The following is a 27793-nucleotide window of genomic DNA, read 5'->3' as shown; positions in this document are numbered from 1 at the left end:
CCAAAAATATTTAAGGCAGTGGGTCATGTCCACCTGCAATTTCAAGCTCTTCCCCTCGGGCTGTGCACCTCCCCTCAGGTGTTCACAAAAGTGTTGACAAAAGTGCCGTCTTGGCCCCTCTGAGTGAAAAGGTATTAAGGATTTATCATTACCTGGATGATATTCTCTTGCTGTCAAACAACCCGAGCCACCTTATAGTGCACAGGGAAATTCCTCTTCAGTCATTGATGGAGTTCGGGTGGCTGGTGAACCATCGGAAGAGCCAATTGGTTGCAACACAGCAGATGGTTTACTTAGGAGCAATGTTCGATACGCTCCTAAGCACAGTCTCTTTACCCCAGATGAAGATGGAGGGCATCATTCAGAAGTTATCCAAGATCATACAGAGATCCCATCTATCAGCCTCGCAGTGTCTGAGCCTTATTCGCACAATGTCCTTGTGCATACCTCTACTCACATGGTCTCACTGACATCTGAGACACTTCTAGATGGGATTCTTAATACAATGGAGATGGCAACATCTGTCTGAGACAATCTGTTTAACAACGTTAATGAGCAGGAGTCTACACTGGTGGACGAATCCAGAGATTATCTCCCGGTTCCATCATTTGGGTTCCCACTCATGGACCACAATTACGTCAGATATGCGTGGCCAGGGGTGGGGTGCCCATTGCAGAGAATTCCGGATTCAGGGAAGATGGCCCTTTCCCACCAGAGGGATAGTGTCCAAAATCCTAGAAATGGGGGCAGCATTTCTAGCCTTAACCTCTTTTGCATCTCAGGTGAAGGGACAGAGAGTACTATGTTTGGACAACAAGGCGGCGGTCTCGTACCTTCAGAAACAAGGGGGCACCCACAGCAAGACTCTTGAGGGAGGTGGAACCTGTGATACTTTGGGCAGAGAGGAACCTGGTAGACCTCAGGGCAATGTATCTCCCAGGCAAGTTGAATACGGAGGCAGATGTCTTATCGAGAAGGTTTGGGGACAACAACGAGTGGTCTCTCCATCCCCATGTGTTCAACAAAATCTCCAATCTATGGCAGACCCCACAGGTGGATCTTTTTGCTACGCATGAGAATTGCAAAATCAGGAGATTTTTCTCTCGCCTTCCACATCCACAGGCAGAAGGGGTAGATGCACTATCTTGTCTACGGACCTTCAAGACAGCTTATGCCTTTCCTCCTCGCCCACTCATTTCGAGGTTTCTCCTCAGACTCCTGAACGAACCAGTCCAAGTGCTAGCAGTGCTACCCTATTACCCGAAGAGACCGTGGTTTCCACTAGCCATGCACCTCAGTGTGGATCCTCCAATCAGACTTCACCCCTTCCCACAGTTGTTGACCCAGGGCAGGTGGGCCCATCCAGACCCACAGAAGCTGGATCTTCGTGTATGGAAGTTGAAAGGAGGAGGTTTGAATCGTTAGGCTGTTCCCTAGAGGTCATATCCACCTTGTTGAAAGCCAGAAAGCCTACAACCAACACAATCTATGCAAGAATTTGGGACAAGTTCTTATCCTATGCCACAGGGAAAGGATTTGATCCTATCTCTCCTTCCACTGCTGATGTGCTAAGTTTCCTGCAAACTGATCTTGATTTCGGGCTCAGCCAGAGTTTCCTCAAGGTACAAGTGTCCGCAATTTCTGCAGCAACCAACACCAAGTGGGCAGAAGACCCTCTAGTGGTTGTAGTTCCTCAAGGGAGTATTGAAGATGCATCCTCCATTCAGACGTTCCTTCCCAAAGGGGGATCTTCCTTTAGTACTGGAAGTTCTATCTACTCATCCATTTGTGCCAGTTGAAGAAGTTTCAATTTGTAATTTAACTTTAAAAACAACTTTTCTATTGGCCATTACATCTGGCAGAAGGATTTCGGAGCTCCACTCCCTGGACATTGGGGATGAACATATATAATTTTTTCCAGATAGGGTAGAACTTCGCCCTCTCAGAGGGTTTATGCCTAAGGTCACCTCAACGGCAAACCTGTGAGAGCCATGGGCATTACCAGTTTTCATGGACTCAGAATCAAACTTCTGTCACGAGTTGGACATATCCGATGTCCTCAGGGCCTACGTGGAAGCCACAGCAAGTTTCAGGAATTCTGAAAGATTACTCATCGTCCCATGGGGTAAAAATAGAGGGAAGGAAGCTCCTACCAGAACCTTGGCATCCTGGGTTGTCAAGCTAATTCAGAAGGCATACAGGGTGAAGAACTTGGAACCTCCGGCTCAGGTGAATGCTCATTCAACAAGAGCGGTATCAGCTTCTTGGGCAGCGAGGGCTAACGTTTCTTTGGAAACAGTATGCAGGGAAACTTAGTCTTCTCGACACACGTTCCTTAAACATTATCGTGTTGATCCCGGAGCTCTTACGACCGCAGAGTTCGGGAGAAGAGCACTTCGTGCTGCTATGTCTGCATCTGATTAAACGATTTTTTTTCATTAAAGCATTAAACCCACCCGTGTGAGCTAGTTATTTATCACATGTTGGCTGCCATGGAGGCACCAGGAAAATGGAAAATTGTATCATACTTACCGTAATTTTCCTTTCCTGGTGCCAATCCATGGCAGCACACGCTCCCACCCTCGATATTCTATATTACGAAGAATGTTGGGGGAGGGACAATGGCCTTTAAATTATGCTATTCACTAGTCCTGAAGGCGGAGCTCGATCACATGTATGCTGCTATGCATTGGCACCAGGAAAGGAAAATTACGGTAAGTATGATACAATTTTCCATTTTATGACAATAACTTGCATATTAGCCTTTAATATTAGCACTTTTGATTTTTCACGTTCGCGTCCTATAGACTTTAACGGTGTTCACGTGTTCGCACAAACTTTTTGTCAGTTTGCATGTTCTGCCGTGAACCGAACCGGGGGGTGTTCAGCTCATCCCTACGGGCAATTAACCGACAGCTGAGCAGCCTGAGCTCTGAGAAGGAAGGGCTGAGTCCAGCCCTGACATCCCCAGAAAAGTAATAGAAGGGAAATCCTCCAATGGGGACATAGAGGATATGTGCCAAATTATTATTAGGCGTATGCTACAGGCTCCCCAACCTGAAGAGGAAGAGGCGGAGTCTAATCTCCTATCACAGTTAGGAATGGCGGCGAGGAAGGGAAATGTTATCATAATGGGGGACGTCAACCATCCAGATATGGACAGGCAGATGGTGCTGCTCACTCATTAAAGGTCCTTCATTTCTTTAATGTCTTACAGTACAACTTTATGTCCCAATTGGTGGAATCCCCGACTGGAAAGAATGCATTGCTGGATCTATGAATTATAAATAACTCAGATCTGGTCGCAGATGTGGAAATACCGGACAACTTGGGAACCGACAATCACAGGATAAATACATTCAGGATAAATCATAGGAAAAGGATTCATGAGGGACGTACAAGAACACCGAATTTCAAAAGAGCCAACTTTTCTAAACTGCACTTAATACTACAATATATTAAATGGGACCAAATCCTAGAAACATTGAACACTGGGGAAAGATGGGGGTGCTTTAGAAAAATATCAAATAATGGTAATAGCCAGTGCATTCCAATGGGCAACAAATAAACAAGAGAAGGTTATATCTGGGTGGAAAAAACGTAAAAAAGACATATTAAAGAGAGAAAAATTGCCTTTATAAAATATGAGGCTCAGGGTTCATTATCAGCATTCCAAAACTACAAGGAATGCAAGAATGTGAAGAGTAAACGTGGTACCATTATTTAAAAAGGGCCAAGATATATCCTTGGGAACTACACACCTGTCAGTCTAACATCAATAGTATGTAAACTATTGGAGGGAATGATAAGGGACTCTATATAAGAATTTACTGTTGAAAACAGTATCATTAGTAGTAATCCGCATGGGTTTATGAAAAATCGTTCTTACCAAACCAATCGGTTAACATTCAATGGTGGCACAGTGGTGTAGTGGTTAGCACTCTCACCTAGCAGTAAGAAGGGTCACTGTTTCAAATCCCAACCATGACTCTACCTGCCTGGAGTTTGCATGTTCTCCCTGTGCCTGCGTTGGTTTCCTCCGGGTACTCCAGTTTCCTCCCACACTACAAAGACATGCAGGTAGGTTAATTGGATTCTGTCCAAAATTGGCCCTAGTATATGAATGGGGTCCCTGGATTGTGGGCTCCTTGAGGGTAGGGACCCATGTGAGTGTGTAATGTATAGTGATAGGGACAATTGTAGACACTCACTCAGGTTGAACTGGATGGACTGGTGTCTTTATTCAATCTTACTATGAAACTATGAATGAGGAAGTGAACTGCCATCTAGATAAAGGACGGCTTGTGGATGTTGTGTGTCTTGCAAAAGCATCTGATATACTCCCCCATAAATGCTTAATCCACAAACTGAGGTCTGTAGGTATAGCATGGATAGAAAACTGGTTACAGGGGTGTGTCCAGAGGGGGGTGATAAATGCCGTGTTCTCAGACTGGTCTGGGGTGGTGAGTGGGGTCCCCCAAGGATCTGTCCTATGACCAGTTCTGTGTAATTTGTTCATAAATAATGAAGGAGCAGGGCAATGACTTCACAGCAGGATGTCGTTTAACCTTAAACTGTGTAGAGGGTTCTTTACTGTCAAAGCGGTAAGGATGTGGCACTCTCTTCCACAATCAGTGGTGTCAGTGGGAAGTGTCGATAGTTTCAAAAACTCTTAGATGGGCATCTTAGCAAACACACACACACAGAGGTTGAACTGGATGGACTGGTGTCTTTATTGAACTATGTTTTACAAATGTCCATAGTTTATTCAAGCTTACCAGAGGATGTCACCATAAGTGCCTCGCAGGACCCTTCTTCAGTTCTGTGATCCCGCCACCCTACCAGACATCTATAGCAGGATAACCTGGTCAGAACACACCCCCAGCCTGCTGATTGGATAATGAAAGGGCAGCAGCACCTTATGTTCACTGCAGCACATCTGATTGGTTCCCAGTGCTGCCCCTCCCTCTCCCAGTCTGAGTGCTGCTGTGACGGGGATTATAGGAGGATTGTAATGAGACAAATATACATCCTTGTGATATCTAATTGGAGTTCAGCCTTAAAGGGGAATCACAGTTGCCATCTTTGACAAAAACCCATCAATGATCGGTCTGATGGAACATTGTGTCAGTCTGTGAATATTTTATAATCATTTATAAATCATATTTCTCCATCTATCTTCATCCTCTGTTTCCTGCTATGCAGAGCTACACAGTGACTGCACTTTACTCATCTCCTCTCCCATTGAAAGTCTATAGGTCAGGTCTGGTGAGGAGAACCTGTCATGTCAGTAATGTTCTGTGAGTTGTATGTGATAGTCTGCAGATCCCTCTGTGACAGACCTAGCCGGGACAGAGGCTTTTGGGGAGGATTGAATGCTGGCCTCTGATTATGGGCCCTGGAGTTTAAGGGAACAATACTCTGTGAGGTGAATGAGAAATCCAGGCTGATCTGTACTAATCGGACTCAATCTTGTATATGTTGTATATTGTCTCATTTTGTTGTGGACTCTTTGCTGTGATCGTTTGGGGTGCGGCCCTATTCCAATGTTCTATTGTGTTTATCTGCCTTGGATGTTATGGGATGTTTATCTCTATGGAGGGAGGGGGGATTCCTCCAGCAGTCCCCTGCTGATAAGACTGATTAGAAGTTGAACACACCTGACCTGTGTGTCTATTGTCATCGGACAGTTTACCCCGTTCTGTTTTCCACTGGTATGGGAAAGAGTCTCTGAGTTATTTTAGCTGTTGTGTCCATGTGTGATAATAAATCAGTTCGTTGTTTGCCTCTCCAAGACTGGTGTTGTCTGGTGACTGGGTGAGCTAAGGGGTCTTGGATAGTGCTGGTTCTGGACGGAGGAAGCATTGACTGGGGGACAAGGGTTCATCACAATTGGTGGCAAGCAGCGGGATGATTCCCACAGCCCAGAAGGACAACTACAAGAGGACACAGACCAATGGAAGCACAGTATGAATGTCTAAAGCACTCTTCCCTCGAGGACTTACCAGAGAACCGGGGCCGACCGGCCAACAACCATAAGAAGAGGGACATTATCGCAGAACTAGTCTACATGGATAGAGCCGAAAGACCCGACATAACTAAAAGGCCCAGTGGAACAGACAGGACACCCGAAGAGGCAAGTTTTGATTGGGCTGTTAACATAAGACTGGCACATTATTGTCCTAACCCTACAGCGGAGATCATAGACCGAGTTATAGCGCCTGTGGAGGCAAGTTGGCTACAGCAAAGAGGTGCTGCAGCAGCAGAAGAGCAGGTCCTGCTGGGATGGTCTGATTCTATCCGCTGTGAACTCTGGAAGGAAGCGCTAGCTCCCGAGCAGCAGCACCAGGGAAAAGTTCTCCCCTCCATCCATGTAAGGTACTGGTCACAGTATGAAGTATGAATGCCGTTATTGGGGGGAACAACCAAAGCAGAAGTGGACAGCTGAGTTAAGCAGGCTGATCCGGGCAGAAATGCGGTTGGACGAGAGCTACAGAGCCCTCCGTTGGTATGTAGCCCAAGAGTGCCCGTGGTCAACGGAAGACAGCCCCATGGAAGGCTTTGACTATGGTGGCCTGACTTTGGGAGTGATCGGGAGTGGCGTTTGGAGGAAATAATGGAGCACAGAGAGCGAAGACTGAATGTCACAGAAGGGCACAGGAAGACTTGGAGATTCTGGCCATTCAGGAATGGGAGCTGGAGGTCGACTACAGAAGGCTGCTTGACTCTGCTCAGCAGCAGGGTGGGACTCCGTTTTCCTGGGACTATCAGGAAATACCAGTTGACAACTCTGAAATCCTGGTTGAAGAATCGGCAGTGGAAAATCTGGAGATTTCCATCCCCAAAGATGAAGTGCTGACAACAGGGCAGAGCTCTGCTAACCTCTGCTCAGCACCGATAGCATCTTCTGGGTTCCACGGACAGGAGATGGTGAACCTCTATCCCCAGACACCGGTTGCAGAGACTGGGGATTTGATAGACTTTTCTGCTGAGGAAGAAGAACCTGATGAGCCTCCAGCAGAAGAGCCGGTATTAGGGCCAAACTTCACTGTGCTCTGCCCAGCACCAACAGCAGAATCTGTGGAGTTACAAGGAACTTCTCCAGCTGAGGCGCTGGTCACCGGACAGAGGGTCAAAGACCTCTGCCCCACACCTGTGGCAGTTCTGGAGGCTCAGGGTGAGAAGGTGGCAATCACTTCCCAGCAGCCAGATGAGGTAACGGAAAAGGAAGCAGCCAGCTCACCTCCCCCATGGCAGCTGCAGTTTGGAAGGGGAAGAATTCAGCCTCCTGCCCTAACAGTTAGCTGAAGTGGATGATGTGGAGTCCCCAGCAGAAGTGCTGGCAACAGGGCAGAGTGCTACCAACCTCTGCCCAGCAATGGCAACAACTGTGGCGTTCCAGGGAGCTGGGGCAGTCGGCTCATCTCTCCCGTCACAGATTACAGAATGTATGGACTTAATTGACTGTAAAGAGGATGTTATAGATTGTGCATCACCTGCTCAAGTACTGGCAGCAGGACAGAGTACTGTAGACCGCCGCTCCACACCCGTGGCAGTTTCGGAGGCCTGAGGAGAGAAGGTGATGGTCCCTCTCTGCCAGTGGATTTCAGAGATGAAGGGAGGAGAAGCAGACATTTTACCTCCCCAACAAGGGTTCATGCACCTAGGAGACAATACCAGTGAAAGGGAGTTCCAACAGCAGACGGCGCCCCAGAATGATGACACTGGCATCCGGGCAGAGTGCTACCAACCTCTGCCCAGCACCAGCAACAACTACAGAGTTCCAGGGAGCCGGGGCAGTCAGCCTCCCTCGCCAACAGTTAGCTGGAGCAGATGTTGTGGGGGTTTCCAGCAGAAGGGCTGGCAACAGGGCAGAGTGCTGCTGGCCTCTACCCTCAACTTCAGTCTCCACTGACACAACCCCAGAAAATGGTGCGGCACTGAGACAGGAGGATGTCAGCCTTGCTTTGCAAGCACTGGGGGATTTTCACCTACCAAAAGTGGATGGGATTTCAGTCCCCACTTGTATACCCCAGGGATGCTGGGCAGCCGGCCCAGGTCCCCAACAGCATGATGGAGTGAGCCCAGTCACCCTGTCTTCTCTCCAGCATCTGAAAGGATTCCAGGGAGAAGGGCCAGTCCAGGCCTCTCCCCAGCGGCGGGCATGTTTTCTGAGAGAGGCAGAGGTTGGCTGGGTGAGTAATGCTCCGTTGGGGCAATTTATTTGGGGTACTGTTTGGATACCGGCATTGGGGGACTGGAACTACTGACTAACTTCAGAGTCAACCCGTCTGGGATCTCCTCCTGTGTTGGTCTCCTGCCGAAAGGGGAGAAATGTGACAGACCGAGCTGGGACAGAGGCTTTTGGGGAGGATTGAATGCTGGCCTCTGATTATGGGCAATGGAGTTTAAGGGAACAATACTCTTTGCGAGGTGAATGAGAAATCCAGGCTGATCTGTACTAATCAGACTCAGTCTTGTATATATGTATATATTGTATATTGTCTCATTTTGTTGTGGACTCTTTGCTGTGATTGTTTGGGGTGCGGCTCTATTCCAATGTTCTATTGTGTCTGTCTGCCTTGAATATTATGGGATGTTTATCTCTATGGAGGGAGGGGGGATTCTTCCAGAAGCCCCCTGCTGATAAGACTGTTTACTGATGAGAAGTTGAACACACCTGACCTGTGTGTCTGTTGTCATTGGACAGTTTACCCCGCCCTGTTTTCCAAGGGTCGGGAAAAGAGTCTCTGAGGTATTTTATCTGTTGTGCCCATGTGTGATAATAAATCAGTTGGCTGTTTACCACTCCAAGACTGGTGTTGTCTGGTGACTGGGTGAGCTAAGGGGTCTTGAATAGTGCTTGTTCTGGACAGAGGAAGCATTGACTGGGGGACAAGGGTTCATCACACCCTCCAGGTGTTTTTACACGTCTGCTGGGCAAACCAAAGCCGGGAAGTTTTATAATACAAATCTGAGTTCAGCATAGAAAGTTCCGACCCGTCCTGACCCCCCAATTCCTGCAACCGCCATCACCTCCCAGATCTTCTACTTATGTGTGGGAGGAGCCAGACAGAGCTTCCGTGGACGCGCAGTATGACGGATCTTGGCGCCAAAGGGGCTATTTAAAGGAACCTGTCACCTTGTTTCCCTGCTGTCCGGTCTACAGCATTTCTAAGAGTCCTCCTTGTCCGCTACCTGATACCTGTTACCCAGCTTGCCTCTGACTATGCTCTGTTGCCTGACACCAAACTGGGCTTGCTTTGACTATTCTTCTGCCTGCTGCCTTGGTACCAATCCTGCCCGCCTGTGTATGACCCAGCTTGACAATGACTATGCCTTGCCTGCTGCCTTGGTACTGCTCCTGCCAGTGTCCGACCCGGCCTGCTTGAGATCCGCTGGTGTCCCGATCTACAAGACACCTCCCTCTCTGATCCAGTGTGAGTGTTCCTACTGCTCCTACTCACCGCTGGTCCCAGTTCCAGCCCACATCTGGTTCTCCTTCTGCTTCTTGGAGTCCAGACTAGCCCTTGCATCTGTGACCTGCCAGGCACTTGTGCCCCTTTGGAGCTCGTGAACCTCTGTCTGCTCTATCAGGATTTCCTTGAGCCAGAGGAATACGAGAAGCCACTCTCTGCATCCATGGGCTCCACCATCAGGTACGTGACAGACTGCCTGAAGTCTGGAACCCATGGACATTACCAAATGCTTTGCCAGGCTCTAACTTCAGTTCTCTTCAGTTCTCCTTTATTTGTGGGTCTTTCTGTCTTTAGTTTTGCCATCAGCAAGTAAAATGCATGCTCAATTGGGTTGAGATCAGGTGATTGACTCAGCCATTGCAGAATATTCCACTACTTTTCCTTGAAAAGCTCCTGGCTTACCTTTGCACTGTGTTTTGAAACATTATAGATCTGTACTGTGAAGCGACATCCAATCAACTTTGCTGAATTTGGCTGAATCTGGGCTGACAGGAAAGCTCTAAACACTGCAGAATTCATCCGGCTGCTTCTGTCTTTTGTCATCAATAAACACCAATGACCCAGTGCCACCGGAAGTATGCCCATGCCATCACACTGCCTCCACCATGTTTTACAGATGATGTTGTGTGCTTTGGATCATGAGCTGTTCCAAGCCTTCTCCATACTTTTTTCTTCCAGTCATTCTGGTACAGATTAATCTTATAATGTGTGGGAGGGGTTGAGCTTTCTATACATTATATAATGTGTGGGAGGAGCTGAGCTTTCTATACATTATATAATGTGTGGGAGGAGCTGAGCTTTATATACATTATATAATGTGTGGGAGGAGCTGAGCTTTATATACATTATATAATGTGTGGGAGGGGCTGAGCTTTATATATATTATATAATGTGTGGGAGGGGCTGAGCTTTATATATATTATATAATGTGTGGGAGGGGTTGAGCTTTATATATATTATATAATGTGTGGGAGGAGCTGAGCTTTATACACATTATAGAATGTGTGGGAGGGGCTGAGCTTTATATACATTATAGAATGTGTGGGAGGGGCTGAGCTTTATATACATTATATAATGTGTGGGAGGAGCTGAGCTCTATATACATTATATAAAGTGTGGGAGGAGCTGAGCTCTATATACATTATATAATGTGTGGGAGGAGCTGAGCTCTATATACATTATGGGGTGTCCTGACTGTGGGGCTCCTGGAGGAGGAAACTCTGACAGCCTGATTTCACCATTCAGCCACATTCTCTGACACTCAGATAACCAGCAGAGAAATTTTTCATATGTACAGAAGTGATATAAAATGTAATCCGGTCATTACACTGAAGTGCCATAATAATGATACAGAAGATGTCCTCACTGAATATCCATCAGATCCCCAGAGAGATCCAATGACTCCTCATTCTGTCATACTGATCCTCTGGCTTCAATACTGTCACTGATATGGTCAGATGACCTCCATTAATGGGAAGATATGAGTCCCTCCTCGGATCTCCTCCTCATATGGTCAGATGACCTCCATTAATAGGAAGATACGATTCCCTCCTCGGATCTCCTCCTCATATGGTCACATGACCTCCATTAATGGGAAGATATGAGTCCCTCCTCGGATCTCCTCCTCATATGGTCACATGACCTCCATTAATGGGAAGATATGAGTCCCTCCTCGGATCTCCTCCTCATATGGTCAGATGACCTCCATTAATGGGAAGATATGAGTCCCTCCTCTGATCTCCTCCTCATATGGTCAGATGACCTCCATTAATGGGAACATATGAGTCCCTCCTCGGATCTCCTCCTCATATGGTCACATGACCTCCATTAATGGGAAGATATGAGTCCCTCCTCGGATCTCCTCCTCATATGGTCACATGACCTCCATTAATGGGAAGATACGAGTCCCTCCTCGGATCTCCTCCTCACACCAGTGGCAGTGTGAAGAATTCCTCTACATTCTGATAATTATAAAACACCTCCAATTTGATTGAACAGTCCGAGTCCTCCGGTGTGAAGGTGATGGTGGATGTACAGTCGGTGCCGTCCTGTCTGTTCTCCATTTCCCCATCAATAGGAAACATTCCTCTATACCAGGTGAACGCCGCATTGTCTGACGAACATTCTTCAATGTACGCCACGAGAGTCACCTCCTCACCCACCCGGGGGCGCTCCGTCACACATTTAATCTCCCGTATTTGGAACTTCTTCTCTGGTCCTGTGGAGGGAAGAACATTGTCATTATTGGCGAGCCAGCCATGATGTGTCTGACATCAGATACCATACTCAGCTTCTCTTCAATCCCCTCCTCCCCCACCACACATACTCACCTTTACTTCACTGCCCACCAGAGGATGAGACAACCTGTACTTCCAGGTATGAGGGAGCATGTGACTCACCCCATGTGTCAGTGCTGGGCCAATCAGCATGTTCCAGAGCTGTCACATGAGGAGAGTGTATATTATACGGGCTTATATGGCTTCTCCTGCTGCTGGCAGCTGAGTGGGGTGGCGGGGGGGGGAAGGTGAGTATGGTCGTGTGGTCTTGTTGGTTTGCATTGCATGAGTAGGAAAGGGCTCACTTAAAGGGGCTGTAAAGGCAGAAGGTGCATTCTATGCATTAAGATAAAAAGCAGCCCCCCTCAGCACCCCTAATACTTACCTGAGGTCCATCTCTGTCCCCGAGTGTCACTGTTGTCTGAGATTCTCCCTCCTGATTGTCTGAGACACAGCTGCGGGGCCATTGGCTCCCACTGTTGTGAAAGTCAACTAGCCAATCAGGAAAGAGGGGGCGGGGCCGGGTCGCAGCTCTGTGTCTGAATGGAGGTGCTTGTTGTGGGGGCACTCTGCAAGAGGGAGGGGCCAGGAGCACAGAAGAGGAGGATCTGGGCAAAACCATTACACAGAGGAGGTAAGTATAACATGTTTGTTATTTTTTTATTTAAAAAAAAAAAAAGACTTTAAAAGGCACCAATATTTAAAAAAGCAGAATGGTGAACAGTCATTACCTACATTGTTTGGGATCTTGAAAGAAAGATTCTGCATTAGAAAAATTTATTTAACTTTAGATCTATTATTATACTTTTAAAAAAATTCTGTCCCCTATTGGACAAGGTACATGTAGTATTTATCCCATCATGCTAGGTGCTCTCTACCCCTTGAGTACCAACCCCCACCCCTTGCCAGGGCTGAACTGACAACAACTAGAAAGGAGACGGCTGACTTATAACTTGTGACAGCTGTGAGCACTTTCCTGAGACAAGCAGTGGCAAGACAAAGGATAACATGACCCCCATCCCTCTGGATTCCTCTTGTTGCTGCTTATGTCAGAAAAGTGCTCAGTGATGTGACAAGCTGCAGTTATGAGTCAGCCGTCTCCTTTCTGGCTGTTGTTGGAGGGGAAGGGAGCAGGTTGGTCCTCATAACTAGGGTTAGGGGTGAATAGTTTATCAGGAGTTTCCATGTCTCCATTCAGGTTTTTTTGAAGGAGAGTGTGCTCCAAAAAAGTTTTTGAAGTCTCAGGGCCTCTAATAGTATCAGCACTAGTAGAAGCTACAGGATGTTCTTCCATCATTAAGGCTCAACTCTGGTAATTCCAAAAAAATGAAATCTTGCAGCAGGACCCCCTTGCACTGAAAATTGAAATGCTTGTTAGGTTTAGGGATAGAGGAATATTCTGTCACACTTACCTTTTTTTCCTCACTCCCCCTGGCCTCTGATGATCTTCTCTTCCCTCCAGAGCTTCGGGGTGTAGGTGGGCCCTCGGTGTCCTCACATACAATGCAGAATTACTGGTCCTAAATTGTACTTGATGCAACCACTGGAGCCAGTGTAGAGGAAGGGTTTGGAGCGAGGAATAAGGTGCAGAAGTATTACAGCTTATATTTTCATCCCTAGACAAGCATGTAACACCTGCAGTGTGGGGAGGACCTACTACAAGGGTATTTTTTCTGGTGCACCCAGTTGGGCTTGTAAAGTAGTTTCTCTAAAACTGGAAGCTATGGTAGATGCCTGCAACTTCTCAGGGACAACCTCATCAGAGCTTCTGCAGCAGATGGCTGAGAGGCTGCTAAAGCCAGATCTGCTAACGAGTCTGGAGGGAAATGCATTGAGGAATGCTTACAGTCTCTGTGGTTAGAGCCGGCAGTCAGCATGTTAATTGACTCATGGAATCCTGCATAATTGCAGTGAAATCTTCCCGGGATAATGCTGAGGAGGGGGCCACACCGGACCCAGCTAAGAAAGACTCTGAGGAAGGTAGGGACCACCTTTCAGACTGTCAGGGTCAGATCCTTGAGAAGGGCACTGCAAATCCATACCAAGGGATGGGGATGGATGGACCAGATACAGTGGGACTGCTTCCCTTGTGCTCGGGTTCTGAGATTTTGCATTGCTTGACAGTGCCAATATCTTCAGAATATTTGCGGTAAAATTTTGGGTGCTCCTGGACCTGCAGCTAAGAGCAGGTGTGGTCAAACGTCCAGAAGTGACCAGGTTGTAGGTGTATTGCAGTGCGGCAGCAATAACACACACAGTCCCAGTGTAATGAAATAACTTGTATTGATATAATGCAGACAGTTCACAAACACCCGATGGGAAGGCAGCACAGACAGGAACACTCACAGTTCCAACAGCGTGTAGGAAGCAGGTTTTAGCCATCCGTAGAGACGGGCAGAATAAGGTCTGGCTGTCTTGAGCCCAAGCAGGCAGAGGTCCAGAAACGTTGTGAACTGTAAGCTTTCCCTCCTCATCAGGAACTTTTTCTATTAGTGTCCCTAAAAGGTGGGATACCTATGCTACCCACTCGCATAAAGTAAGCCAAACCCAGGGGCCAAGGTCTTAAATAGATTCTGCCACACCTAACATGGGTTCCAGAGTCACATAGGCAGCCAGCATCTAATCGGAACGCTGACCCAGTGACTCGGGAAACCATAGAGGAACCAGGTTCTTCGTGACTTCCTCTCCCTCTGCATTGCCAATGCGGTTGAGCACCCCCTGCAGTGGCGAGAGCAGAGTGTACCTGCCTACACCGTCACTATATGTCTTTTGCAATTAGATGTAGGAAGGTGCTATCTCATGCTGAATAGAGGGAACAGAGTGTGGAGTGTGCAACACAAAACCAGCACTCAATCCCCCAATGATCAACCCTCTCCATGGCAAGCAACAGAAGAAATGGAATAGTAATGGTGTCCAACTCCAACAGTCCTAATAAAAGAAGGACTATAAATGGGACTTCAGAGCTGGGGTCACTAGAGGCTGTGGCAGGGCTCTGGACCTGGAAAGCACTTTGCAGACAACTAGCACAAAGGTCTGGAAAGCATCACAATGCAGAGCCCAGTGCATGAAGGTCCCATTCCAGGCAGGCCACGGTCCAGTGGGGTACCAGCTCCAAAGCTATTGTTGAGAATATGCCGATCTAGATGGCTGCAAGAAGAGACTTGTTCAAGCAGCATGTAGAGCAGTGATGGGGAACCTTGGCACCCCAGATGTTTTGGAACTACATTTCCCATGATGCTCATCTACACTGCAGAGTGCATAAGCATCATGGGAAATGTAGTTCCAAAACATCTGGAGTGTCAAGGTTTGCCATCACTTATGTAGAGTCTTGATTGAAAATAGGAAAAGAAAATATGGCTAATAAAAACTGTTAAACTTTTCTTTTTAGAGAAAAGGCAGCCATCTTCCAAGGACACAAGCAAAAACTGAGGCATTCTGGGAGTGGGAGGGGTCATATCAGGCCGGCTACTGTTTTTTTTGTTTGCTGGTGTCCAAATCCTCCTATAGGTGGCAGTATAACCCAAATGTTCTGAATCTTGTGTTCCTCAATGAAAAAGGAAGAAAAATACATTAAAGCGGAGGTCCACCCTAAAGTGGAGCTTCCGCTCATTGGAACCCTCCCCCCTCCGGCACCACAATTGGCACCTTTCAGGAAGGAGGGGGGTGCAGGTACCTGTACTGTACAGGTATCTGCACCCACTTCTGGCGTAGATTCTGCAGAAGCCACGCCCCTTTCTGCAGAATCTACGCCCCTTTCCGAAGGTCCCCCGCTGCCTGCTGGGAAACACACGGATCCCAGAGACAGCGGGGACCATCCTTATTGCGCAGCGCGACTCGCGCATGCGCAGTAGGGAACCGGGAAATGAAGCCGCAAGGCTCCACTTCCTGATTCCTATACCCAAGATGGCGGCGGCAGCACCCGAGAGACGATCGAGAGATCAGCTTCGGGTGCCGACATCGCGGGCGCGCTGGGCGGGTAAGTGTCATTATTTTAAAAGTCAACAGCTGCAGTATTTGTAGCTGCTGGCTTTTTAAAAAACAAAACGGCGGACTCCCGCTTTAACTTATTTGTAGGATGATTTTAGAAACCATTCTCACCTGTTTCTGGTGCTTCTTCCTTTTTAGGTTTCCCTATAAAACAAGAGAAATGTTTAATCAAAATAAGTAAAATTATTACACAGGGATGTCCAAAATATCATTAAATATCTCTATATGATCATTGGATCCAAGAACTTCAAAGAGCCCAACAGCACAGAGCTCAAATAAGCCCCAAATAAAGCCCATCCCCCGCACTGTTTTCAATGTCCATAGTGCTGCTTCATGTATGGGGGTCCGGCCAGCCATAGTCTGGGGCACAGTGACATGACAAAGGGGACCGGCACTCAAAGAGTGAAGATTGACTGTTTTTATAGGGAAAGTATAGAAATTTTAATTCTAAGCAGTACCTGAAAGTGGTTGTAAACCCTCCCCCGCAACTTGTCTCATGTAAATCTGCATTAAAATCCCTAATGAACACGGCTTGTAGATATCTCCTTACTTGCTTAGTATTGTAATACTTTTTTTTCTTTTGAATGACGTCACTGAGCATGCCCAGATCTCCCCTGATTTACGGCACACTTTGTGTACTTTGTCTATTATCAGGACTTCTTACAGCAACAACACTGAAATCCCAGGAGACTGCAGAATCACTCAGAGCTTCCTCCTACACCCCATGTGACCATGTGACCTCTGATACAGTGTAAAGAAGGGCATCGGACAGCATTACTGCAGTATTATCAGCTGAAGCTGATAAGACTGACAAAGGCAAACACTAGATAACTGGCACAAGCAGCACAGTGGTGTAGTGGGTGGCACTTTCACCTAGCAGTAAGAAGGGGCACTACCTGCCTGGAGTTTGCATGTTCTCCCTGTGCCTGCGTTGGGTTTCCTCCGGGTACTCCGGTTTCCTCCCACAATCCAAAGACATGCTGGTAGGTTAATTGGATCCTGTCTAAATTGTCCCTAGTATGTATGAATGTGAGTTAGGGACCTTAGATCGTAAGCTCCTTGAGGGTAGGGACTGATGTCAATGTACAATGTATATGTAAAGCGCTGCGTAAATTGATGGCGCTATATAAGTACCTGAAATAAATAAAACAAGTCAGCTATGAACAGGGAAGCAGGGTTGCCATAGAAATGTTGGATTGAGAAGGAGGCTTGGTTAACAGTACAGGAAGTGCTCAATGTAAGGGCGGAAATACACTCCACTGTGAAACAATACTTAAGATGGTACTGCCTAACCCCTGGAAACAAGTTTTTTAAAGTTTACGGTTTTGGTACAGAAAATTGCAAGTTCATATTATTCAAATGGCTTTGGAACATAGATGCAGTTATGACCATTGAAATAAAATAATATGCAGTATTTACCTTTTATTTTTAATGTTTATGCCGACTTCCGGGCTCTCCTCCCGCGGGAGTAGGCGTGTTTATCGGCTTCGCAATGGTCCCTGAGAACTTTTTTAGCTATTTCCCAGGAATCCGTGGGGGACACAGTCATGCCAAAATCTCATGAGATTTCGGAAGGAGGACGCCGGTCACGTGACGAGGGCATGTCCGAAATTGCCATTTTGAAAGTGGGCGGGCAGCTCTATCTGCCATTATCACTATAGCACACGAGGCAAGAGGAAGGAAAACAAAGAGAACACTCAATGAGCATGTGCGGGATGGAGCGGTGGATGCTGGGAGCTCAGCATCATCGCATCCAGGAAGTAAATGCCTGTGGGCTTCAAACGCCCACAGTGAAAATGGAAACCACCAGGCTGCTTTTTTAAAAGTTTTCCTTAGCAATGAAATCGTCACGCCGGGGGTTAAAAAGACGCCGATTGTGACTGCAAAGACACCGTAGGAATCGCCCACCAGTGACACAGGTAAAAAAAAAAAAACGTCAGCGGAATCCCGCTTTAAACAGTAAGTAATATGGGATTTGGGCTGATTACAGCGGCTATAGTCTGATTATGACTTATTATAATGGACTAAATGAAAAGAAGCATCAGAGTGGGAGAGTTTACTTCCTCTTTAACCACTTTCAGACCTTTTTACACTTTGGCACTGCGCTGCTTTAACTGGTAATTGCGCGGTCATGCAATGTTGTACCCAAACAAAATTTGCGTCCTTTTCTTCCCACAAATAGAGCTTTCTTTTAAAGGTATTTGACTGACTCTGTGATTTTTATTTTTTGCGATATAAACGTAAAAAGACCGCAAATTTTGAAAAAAAATGATATTTTCTACTTTTTGTTATTAGAAAAATCCAATAAACTCAATTTTAGTCATACATTTAGGCCAAAATGTATTCAGCCACATGTCTTTGGTAAAAAAAAAGTCAATAATTGTATATTTATTGGTTTGCGCAAAAGTTGTCACATCTACAAACTAAGGTACGTTTTCTGGAATTTACGCAGCTTTTAGTTTATGACTGCCTATCTCATTTCTTGAGGTGCTAAAATGGCAGGGCAGTACAAACCCCCCCCCCCAAATGACCCCATTTTGGAAAGTAGACACCCCAAGGAAATTGATAAGAGGCATGTTGAGCCCATTGAATATTTTATTTTTTTGCCTCAAGCGATTGAATAATGACAAAAAAAAATTATTATTTTTTTTTTTTTACACAAAGTTGTCACTAAATGATATATTGCTCACACATGCTATAGGCATATGTGAAATGACACCCCAAAATAAATTCTGCTGCTTCTCCTGAGTACGGAGATACCACATGTGGTTGACTTTTTGGAAGCCTAGCCGCGTACGGGGCCCCGAAAGCCAAGCACCGCCTTCAGGATTTCTAAGGGCATACATTTGTAATTTCACTCCTCACTACCTATCACAGTTTTGAAGGCCATAAAATGCCAAGATGGCACAAAACCCCCACAAATGACCCCATTTTATAAAGTAGACACCCCAAGCTATTTGCTGAGGGCCATGTTGAGACCATGGAATATTTTATATTTGGCACAAGTTGCGGGAAAATTACAAACTTTTATTTATTTTTATTTTTTTTTCACAAAGTTGTCACTAAATGATATATTGCTCACGCATGCCATGGGCATATGTGAAATGACACCCCAAAATAAATTCTGCTGCTTCTCCTGAGTACGGGGATACCACATATGTGGGACTTTTTGGGAGCCTAGCCGCGTACGGGGCCCTGAAAACCAAGCACCGCCTTCAGGCTTTCTAAGGGCGTAAATTTTTGACTTCACTTCTCACTACCTATTACAGTTTTGAAGGCCATAAAATGCCAAGATGGCACAAAACCCCCACAAATGACCCCATTTTAGAAAGTAGACACCCCAAGCTATTTGCTGAGAGGCATGTTGAGTCCATGGAATATTTTATATTTTGCCACAAGTTGCGGGAAAATTACAAACTTTTTTTTTTATTTATTTTTTTCACAAAGTTGTCACTAAATGATATATTGCTCACGCATGCCATGGGCATATGTGAAATGACACCCCAAAATAAATTCTGCTGCTTCTCCTGAGTACGGGGATACCACATATGTGGGACTTTTTGGGAGCCTAGCCGCGTACGGGGCCCCGAAAACCAAGCGCCGCCTTCAGGCTTTCTAAGGGCGTTACAGTTTTGAAGGCCATAAAATGCCAAGATGGCACAAACCCCCCCCCAAATGACCCCATTTTGGAAAGTAGACACCCCTAAATTTAGGGGTACACTAGTGAGACTAGGTAATAAATGGCGGGTGCCCTGAAACTATAAAAAAAATAACTAACCAACCAGCGTCACCTGTAACAGTTATATGGTGATCACTGGTGAAAGGGTTAACTAGGGGGCAATCAGGGGGCTTTATGCGGTAGTATATAGGGGTCCCTGGCGCTATAAAAAGCTGCGGCGAACCTAAATACCTACCTGCCTAACTAGCGTCACCTGTGACACTAATACAGCGATCAGAAAAACGATCGCTTGGGGGGCTGGGTTCACACTGGAGTGATGCGGGAACGCCACGAATGCGCGGCGGGTTCCCGCATCGCATGCCTCCCGGCGGCAGTTCACACTGCCCTATGCGAACTGCTGGGAGTGTCAGTGAAATGTTAATGACACCCCCAGATCAGTTCAGTGCGATCTGCAAACTCGGATCGCATGGTGTGAACACCCATGCGATCCGATTCTGCTGCGGACCAAAAAAAGGGTCCCGTGCGAATTTGCGGCGGGTGCGACACGAATTCAGCCATACTATCTGTATACTATCTGTATGGCTGAACTCGAATCGCACAGAGATCGGATGTGATTTGCACTGCAGTGCGGTGCGAATCACATCCGTTCTCATAAACCGCTGCAATGTGAACCCAGCCTTAGTGACACTGGTGACGGGGGGTGATCACGGGGTTAAACCTTTATTGGGGGGGTTAGGGGGGCACATTAGAACTAAAGGGGGCTAACCCTAACTGCCCTAACAGTTATTACAGTCACAAATGACACCAATGCAATAAATAAAAAAAAAATGCAATTGGTGTCACTGTGACTGGGGGGGCAGGGGTAATTGGGGGGGTGATCGGGGGTGAAGGGGGGGTGTGAGTGTGCCTGGCATGTTCTACTGTGTAGTGTCGTGTTGGTGCAACTCACTGATCCTCTTTCCTCGGTGCCGGAACGAAAAATACCGACACGGAGGAGAGATTACATCACTTCCTCTGCCTGTGTTTACATTACAGGAGAGGAAGTGATGCAATGCTTCACTTCCATTCGTCAGGAGCGATCGAGAGGGGGTGGCCATGAATGAATGGCCGCCCCCTCATCCCGGATCGCTCCTGCACGGATACCGACCGCCGCTGGCACTGGGGGGGACCCATTTTCATCTCTGCTGACGTCACTGGAATCAGTCCAGGCACCGCATCATCCTGACATTGGAAGTCTGGATCCATCAAGTGCCTGGACTGATGCCTGTCTCAGCTCCCCTCTCCTCCACAGCTCAGCGCTCCAGGGAGCATGGAAGAGCAGAGCGGAGAGCTGCTGACTGAGAGTAAGCAGCTCTCCACTCAGGGATCTGTGAGAAGCGAGCCATCAATGGTGTTCAATCGCTCGGTTCTCCTATTGGCTGAGGGTGATGAGATGTACATAGAGCGCCCCCTCTGGGCTGAGGGTGATGGGATGTACATGGAGCGCCCCCTCTGGTCTGAGGGTGATGGGATGTACATGGAGCGCCCCCTCTGGTCTGAGGGTGATAGGATGTACATGGAGCGCCCCCCTCTGGGATGAGGGTGATGGGATGTACATGGAGCACCCCCTCTGGGATGAGGGTGATGGGATGTACATGGAGCGCCCCCTCTGGTCTGAGGGTGATGGGATGTACATGGAGCGCCCCCTCTGGTCTGAGGGTGATAGGATGTACATGGAGCGCCCCCCTCTGGGATGAGGGTGATGGGATGTACATGGAGCACCCCCTCTGGGATGAGGGTGATGGGATGTACATGGAGCGCCCCCTCTGGTCTGAGGGTGATGGGATGTACATGGAGCGCCCCCTCTGGTCTGAGGGTGATAGGATGTACATGGAGCGCCCCCCTCTGGGATGAGGGTGATGGGATGTACATGGAGCGCCCCCCTCTGGGATGAGGGTGATGGGATGTACATGGAGCGCCCCCTCTGGTGTGAGGGTGATGGGATGTACATAGAGTGCCCCCTCTGGGCTGAGGGTGATGGGATGTACATGGAGCGCCTCCTCTGGGATGAGGGTGATGGGATGTACATGGAGCACCCCCTCTGGACTCATCTAATGAATGACATATGAACACATCATACATATGTAGAATACACGGGGATCTCACCTGTCAGGTCCAGAGTATATCTCTTCTCTCGGATTTTCTTGGACTGACTGTGTGTCACCTCACACCGGAGGGACATATTATCATCACTCGTCTTCGGGGTGAAGGTCAGCGTGGTGGAAGATTTATACAGACTGTCCAATCCGATCTCTGGATCCGATATCGTCACCTCAGATTTGGGAACCGTGCTGAACTCCTTATACCATTTTATTTTTAGCTCTCGGGGGGAGTATCCTGATATTGTTACTTGGAATGAGGCCTCCTGATTGGCTGTCACTCTCGTTGGGTGGACAACAATGTCGGACAATGTGGGCGGTTTCTCTGTAATGATAAATACAAACAGTGAGAGATACAATGGAAGGATAGAAGATTCCGGTCATCAGATACACTACATGACCGCATTTACATATGACAGAGGGATTAAGGCCATTCATCTGAACAGATTGAGGAACCGTCCTGGAGAGGACGTGTCCCCAAGTATGGATGCGGGCAATCCGGACACGAGGTCACCATAATCACAGAACTTTCCGGAATTCTGGCCGACTTCAATGGATCATCAGAAAACCTGTCAGAGAAGTAATAATGGACACAGAAGACTGAACTGCATACATCACCGTACTATGGAAGCCTTCACTGCCCTCCCTGTGCTGAACATTCATCAGCCAGTAGAAGGGGGACAGTTCTGTAAACCCCTGGGATCACCATCATTTATCCATTATGTCTGACCAGCTAAAGCCAGTGGAGATCTAGATGAAGAGAACCTGTCTGATGCTGGATGAAGGAAAGATCTGCGATGGAACCATTTGGCACCCTAAATTAGGTGCTTCCTTCTGCAAACAGTACTTCCTGCCCTCCAAACCATTCCTAGAGGACCGAGAACTAACAGCAGCCCTGTTACACCAACCATCGTACACAGACAAGATGTTGGAATAGAACCAAAGGAAGGACCTAATCGGATGCCAAGCGGTTCTGTCACATTTGATGACAGCAGTGGGATGCTTCCTGCAGTTAGGGACATCCAAACCACAACGGGGATCCAAGGTCCGGATAGCAGAAGAGAAGAGGTACAGATACCAGCTGCTATGGAAGAGGAATTGGGTAGGAGGCTTGCCCCTAGTCTACTCCAAAAGCCTCTGTGCTGGTTGGGTCTGTCTGCCAGCAGAGAGGCTTTTGGAAAAAAAACTAGAGGCAAGCCTCCTACCCACGGATTATGGCCAATGGACAAAGCAGATCATTCTCTAATGATGGATAGACATGTGCCCACTGAAATATTTTGTTTCAGAATTTCATTTTCGCGCGAAAAATAAATTTGTTTAGTTACTCCCGAAATTTGTTTTTATTTAATTTGTTTCGTAAAAAAAAAATGCATTCGTCCAAAAATCCAAAATAATGAAGGTGGAATCTGTCATTGAAGGCTTATGGTGTCTGTCGAATGTTCTAGAAGATTCAACGGAGCAGCGAAACTGTACGATGCTGCTAATCGTACATTTCCGGGCCGAATGTTCCGCCTACAAGCTATAGTAGAGTTCTAATGTTGTATGACACTAGTAATAGTTATATTTATTAATTATTATTATTGTCAGCGTCATGCCGAATCTCCTATCTATATCCAACTGTTGTCACAACGAAAACGAAAATAAAGCATTTGTTTATGTCGGATCTTTCAGTTTTCGGATTCTGCATGCAAACGATAACGAAAATACCCGAAATTCGGACGAAAATGCATTTGGACGAAAACGAATGCACGTCTTATGATAGAGCACCACTTAATGGAAGGCTTGAAATACTCCTCTGAATAAGGATTATATGGAAAGATGTAATATTAATCTTGTACAGGCTAATGGTCAGAGGGAATATGGTGGCCCACCTACAGACTGGTTTAGAGAAGCTCCTTCACTTGGGACAGAAATATTTATCAGCCTTTGTGATGGACCCCCATACTCGAGGATTATGTCCACTGTATACGCTTCCCTTATGTATTACTTACTGTATACACTGTCCGGTACCAGCCAGATTCAAGATCCCTGACACACAGGTTCAGTCAAACTTCTCATCAGTAAACCGTCTTATCAGGAGGGAGGGCTGTTGGAGGAATTTCCCCCTCCCTGCCCCCGGTCTTCATGCTATAAACGCATAATGCAAACAGTAAAGAGGAACCGGGAGTGATAACAATGGTGGCCAATAATAGTTCCATAAGCCTGGCTGGGAGAAGTGTGACTGCTCGGTAACTTAGGAACATGGAGCAGCAATCACCCTTTAAATCCGGATAACAAAGTGCTGTATGGTTGGTGAAAACAATGTTATCTCCAATGTCAGTGTCACAGGGAATGACCGGGGAGCATCAGGAAAATATACATCCCATAAAAGGTTGCTCCCAAGGCAGACAGAAACCATAGAACAATGGGATACAGCCACATCTCAAACAATCTAGTAAAAAGTATACAACAGTCTATGAGACCAAGCTCAAACAATATTCCAGCAGTTGGAAATGTGGAAATCATTTTTCTTCATATATTTCTTGAGGGATATTATTCAGAAATATTACTGTCCCAAGTGAAAGATTCCCTTCATTCTTTCAACACAAACCACACATACAAGACCCAGAATAACAGGAGTAAAAGGAAATGTGGTTGTACGGTGAGTTTGATTAGTGCAGATGTACAGTGAGTTTGATTAGTGTAGACCCGACTGGGGTTCTCGGTCACCCTGTGCCCCTAATAGACACAGGGTTACTTACTTATAGGAGGGGGCTGGGGCAGCTGGACAAGGAGTCTCCAGAACTCTCCAAGGTAAGCTGGGTTCCACAAGCCCCCGCCTAATGTGACTCCCGTCACACACATAATCCTCAGGAGATCTATGAAGATTAATTAATTCCACTGTGTCAGACTGCTGGGACATGGTTTGTCTTCTGATGACATGTCTAGTGGACAGAATACACACGTTTGTGTCTCTTCCATTGTTAATTGGGTCACCTATTGTTTCTGTCTGTAAAGCCGCGTACACACGGGCGGACTGTATGGCCTACTTAGTCCGCCGAAACACATTTCAGCGGACAGTCCGCTCGTGTGTGGGCTTCAGCTGACTTTTTCAGCGTGCAGTCTGGCGGACTAAGTATTTCGGAATTTCTGTAATACTGTCCGTCCTACTCGCATTTCGGCGGACAATCCGCCCGTGTGTATGCCAGTCCGCCGTACTTTTGAAACGAGCGGACTTTTCCCGCCCGGAGAAAAGTCTGCTCATTTCGAGCGGGTATCCAGGTAGGCGGGGCCCGCGAAGGAGACGTCGCTGGCCCCGCCGCCTGGTATGGACTTAAAGGAGAACCCCAAGGCCGAAAAAATCGGCGTGGGGGTCCCCCCCAAGTCCACAACAGACCCTTGTCCGAACACGCTACCCGGCCGGCCAGGAAAGGGGGGCGAGCGAGCGCCCCCCCTCCTGAGCCGTACCAGGCCGCGTGCCCTCAACATGGGGGGGTGCCTTGGGGAAGGGGGGGCCGCGCGGCCCCCCCCACCCCAAAGCACCTTGTCCCCATGTTGATGAGGACAAGGGCCTCTTCCCAACAACCCTGGCCGTTGGTTGTCGGGGTCTGCGGGCGGGGGGCTTATCGGAATCCGGGAGCCCCCTTTAATAAGGGGGCCCCCGGATACCGGCCCCCCACCCTATGTGAATGAGTATGGGGTACAATGTACCCCTACCCATTCACCTGTAAAATAAAAGTACAAAAAAAAACACAACACACAAGATAAAATACTTTATTGCACAGCTCCGGGGGTCTTCCGTCTTCGGGGGTCTTCTCGCCGGACTCCAACTTTCTTCCTCCCCGCCGCCGGCCTCTTCTCCCGACTTCGGGGGTCTTGTCCCCCTCTTCGGTTCTTCTGCCGGGCCACCGTGCCTTCTTCTAGCTCTTTTACAGGCGGTGGCCCGGTCTTCTGTCGCCGCCGCCTTCCGTTCTTCTTCTTCTCCAGGAGATGTTGACTCGACGCTCTCTCCGGCCACAATGCCAGGGCCGCGCTGCGCGGCCACTTATATAGGGACAAGGGGCGGGGTCACATGCCTTTATCTCACATGGGTTGGTCACATGGGATGATGTCACATGGGGACTATGACATCATAAGGGGGCGGGGTCACCATGTGACACCAACCCATGTGACATAAAGCCATGTGACACCGCCCCTTGTCCCTATATAAGTGGCCGCGCAGCACGGCCCTGGCATTGTGGCCGGAGAGACCGTCGAGTCAACATCTCCTGGAGAAGAAGGAGAAGAAGAAGAAGAAGAAGAAGAACGGAAGGCGGCATCGGCGACAGAAGACCGGGCCACCGCCTGTAAAAGAGCTAGAAGAAGGCGCGGTGGCCCGGCAGAAGAACCGAAGAGGGGGACAAGACCCCCGAAGTCGGGAGAAGAGGCCGGCGGCGCGGAAGAAAGCCGGACTCCTCCGCTAGCAAAAGAGCTACAAGAAGATAGCGGAGGAGTCCGGCGAGAAGACCCCCGAAGACGGAAGACCCCCGGAGCTATGCAATAAAGTATTTTATCTCGTGTGTTGTGTTTTTTTTTGTACTTTTATATTACAGGTGAATGGGTAGGGGTACATTGTACCCCATACTCATTCACATAGGGTGGGGGGCCGGTATCCGGGGCCCCCTTATTAAAGGGGGCTCCCGGATTCCGATAAGCCCCCCGCCCGCAGACCCCGACAACCAACGGCCAGGGTTGTCGGAAGGGGGCCCTTGTCCTCATCAACATGGGGACAAGGTGCTTTGGGGTGGGGGGGCCGCACGGCCCCCCCTTCCCCAAGGCACCCCCCATGTTGAGGGCACGCGGCCTGGTACGGCTCAGGAGGGGAGGGGCGCTCGCTCGCCCCCCTTTTCTGGCCGGCCGGGTAGCGTGCTCGGATAAGGGTCTGATGTGGACTTGGGGGGACCCCCACACCGATTTTTTTCGGCATTGGGGTTTCCCTTTAAGTCCATACCAGGCGGCGGGGTCAGCGACGTCTCAATCGCGGGCCCCGCCTACCTGGAGACGCGCTCAAAATGAGCGGACTTTCCTCCGCGTGTGTGGGCGAGTCCGTTCATTTCAAAAGTAGGGCGGATAGTACGGCGGACTTAGTACACCGTATTAGTCTACTCCACCTTGTTAGAAAACTATTGTGGGATGTTATATGTTTATGTTGATTAGCTTACGGGTTAAATTATATCACTGTCAGTTATTAGTTGCTAAAGGTGGATTTGCATAGTTTATGTTGGTTGTTCCTTAGTTATGTTAATTATACTCCTATATACAGTTTCCTTTGCATACGATAATGTGATCAGGCTCCACTGATTTGGTGTACTATAACATTTTATTGGAGTTTTCAATAACCAGTTCCAGTTTTGCATCTAAGCTATTGCCAGCTAGTCTTGGATGGTCAGCAATAATATCTGGCTTCAATGTCCAGCCTAGAGAAAGCTATATTTTGACGGGCGCACCCAAGCTAGATGATAGACGGTTCTGTCACATTTGATTGGCAGCAGTGGGATCTGCTTCCTCCTTACCAGCAGTCCAAACCATCAATGAGACCCAGTATTGGGTGATATAGAAGAAGTTTTCCAGGAGCCGGTCATCATGGAAGCGGAGTTCCAGTGGCGAATGCAAAAGATATTCACCCAGGACATACTGGAATTGAAAGACGTGATCCGCCGGGAGCTCTGGATGGAGGCTATCCAAGTGGAGCAAGACTATTATGGAAAGGTCCTACCTACGTCCATGGATTGGTACTGGCTGTAGTTGGACTTGCGTATACCTTTCCTACGGAGCAGGATAGGTTGGTCCAGACAGAAATGGTGCGGGACAATGGTTACCGGGCACTGCAATGGTACGCTAACCAAGTGTGCCCATCAATGAAGAACAGCAATCCCATAGAAAGCTATGACTACAGCGGCCCAAGATTGATATTTGAGACACTTCAGGAGGATCCATATTCCAGTAGTGCAGCGGAGTGGAGATTGGAGGACATCTGAGATTTTAGGCAGTTGGGACTTCCCAGTGAGCTTGGACTGAGAAAGGACTTGGACTTCATATTTATACAAGAATAGGACAAGGAACAAGCATATAAAAGACTGTTTGACAAAGCTCAACAGTATGCCCCAGTGCCCATGGATGTTACAGATTATGAGTCAACCGCCGAGGCACTGGCACTGGGCCCAAGTGTGCCTTCACATGCCCTGGATCTATAATTCCATAGACTGGGGACTTAAT

The 27793-nt window shown here is 47.8% G+C and overlaps 1 protein-coding gene across 5 annotated transcripts in view; it reads right to left on the bottom strand.

Moving 5' to 3' along the window:
* Positions 1–4709: 4709 nt before the first annotated feature.
* The window catches only part of LOC143929724 (hemicentin-1-like), a 419992-nt gene continuing 396908 nt past the window's right edge, over positions 4710–27793 (bottom strand). For 3 of the 5 annotated variants that reach the window (XR_013262563.1, XR_013262579.1, XR_013262581.1), the window contains one exon: positions 4710–11361. Coding sequence is in view for 1 of the 5 variants with exons in the window: in XM_077453694.1 (XP_077309820.1) it covers positions 11405–11697; positions 15854–15886; positions 21567–21884 (644 nt within the window). In the remaining 4 variants the exon portion in view is untranslated. Of the gene's footprint in view, positions 11698–15853; positions 15887–21566; positions 21885–27793 lie in introns of all 5 variants that reach the window. The other 2 variants (XM_077453694.1, XR_013262571.1) reach the window with 2 other exon arrangements.

Source organism: Lithobates pipiens, unplaced genomic scaffold (genome assembly GCF_037356315.1).
Source record: "Lithobates pipiens isolate NorthernLeopardFrog02 unplaced genomic scaffold, aLitPip1_a1.2 Scaffold_24, whole genome shotgun sequence".
NCBI classification, from domain to species: Eukaryota; Metazoa; Chordata; class Amphibia; order Anura; family Ranidae; genus Lithobates; species Lithobates pipiens.
Note: the sequence above shows the minus strand (reverse complement) of the source record. Positions and strands in the feature narration are given on the sequence as shown.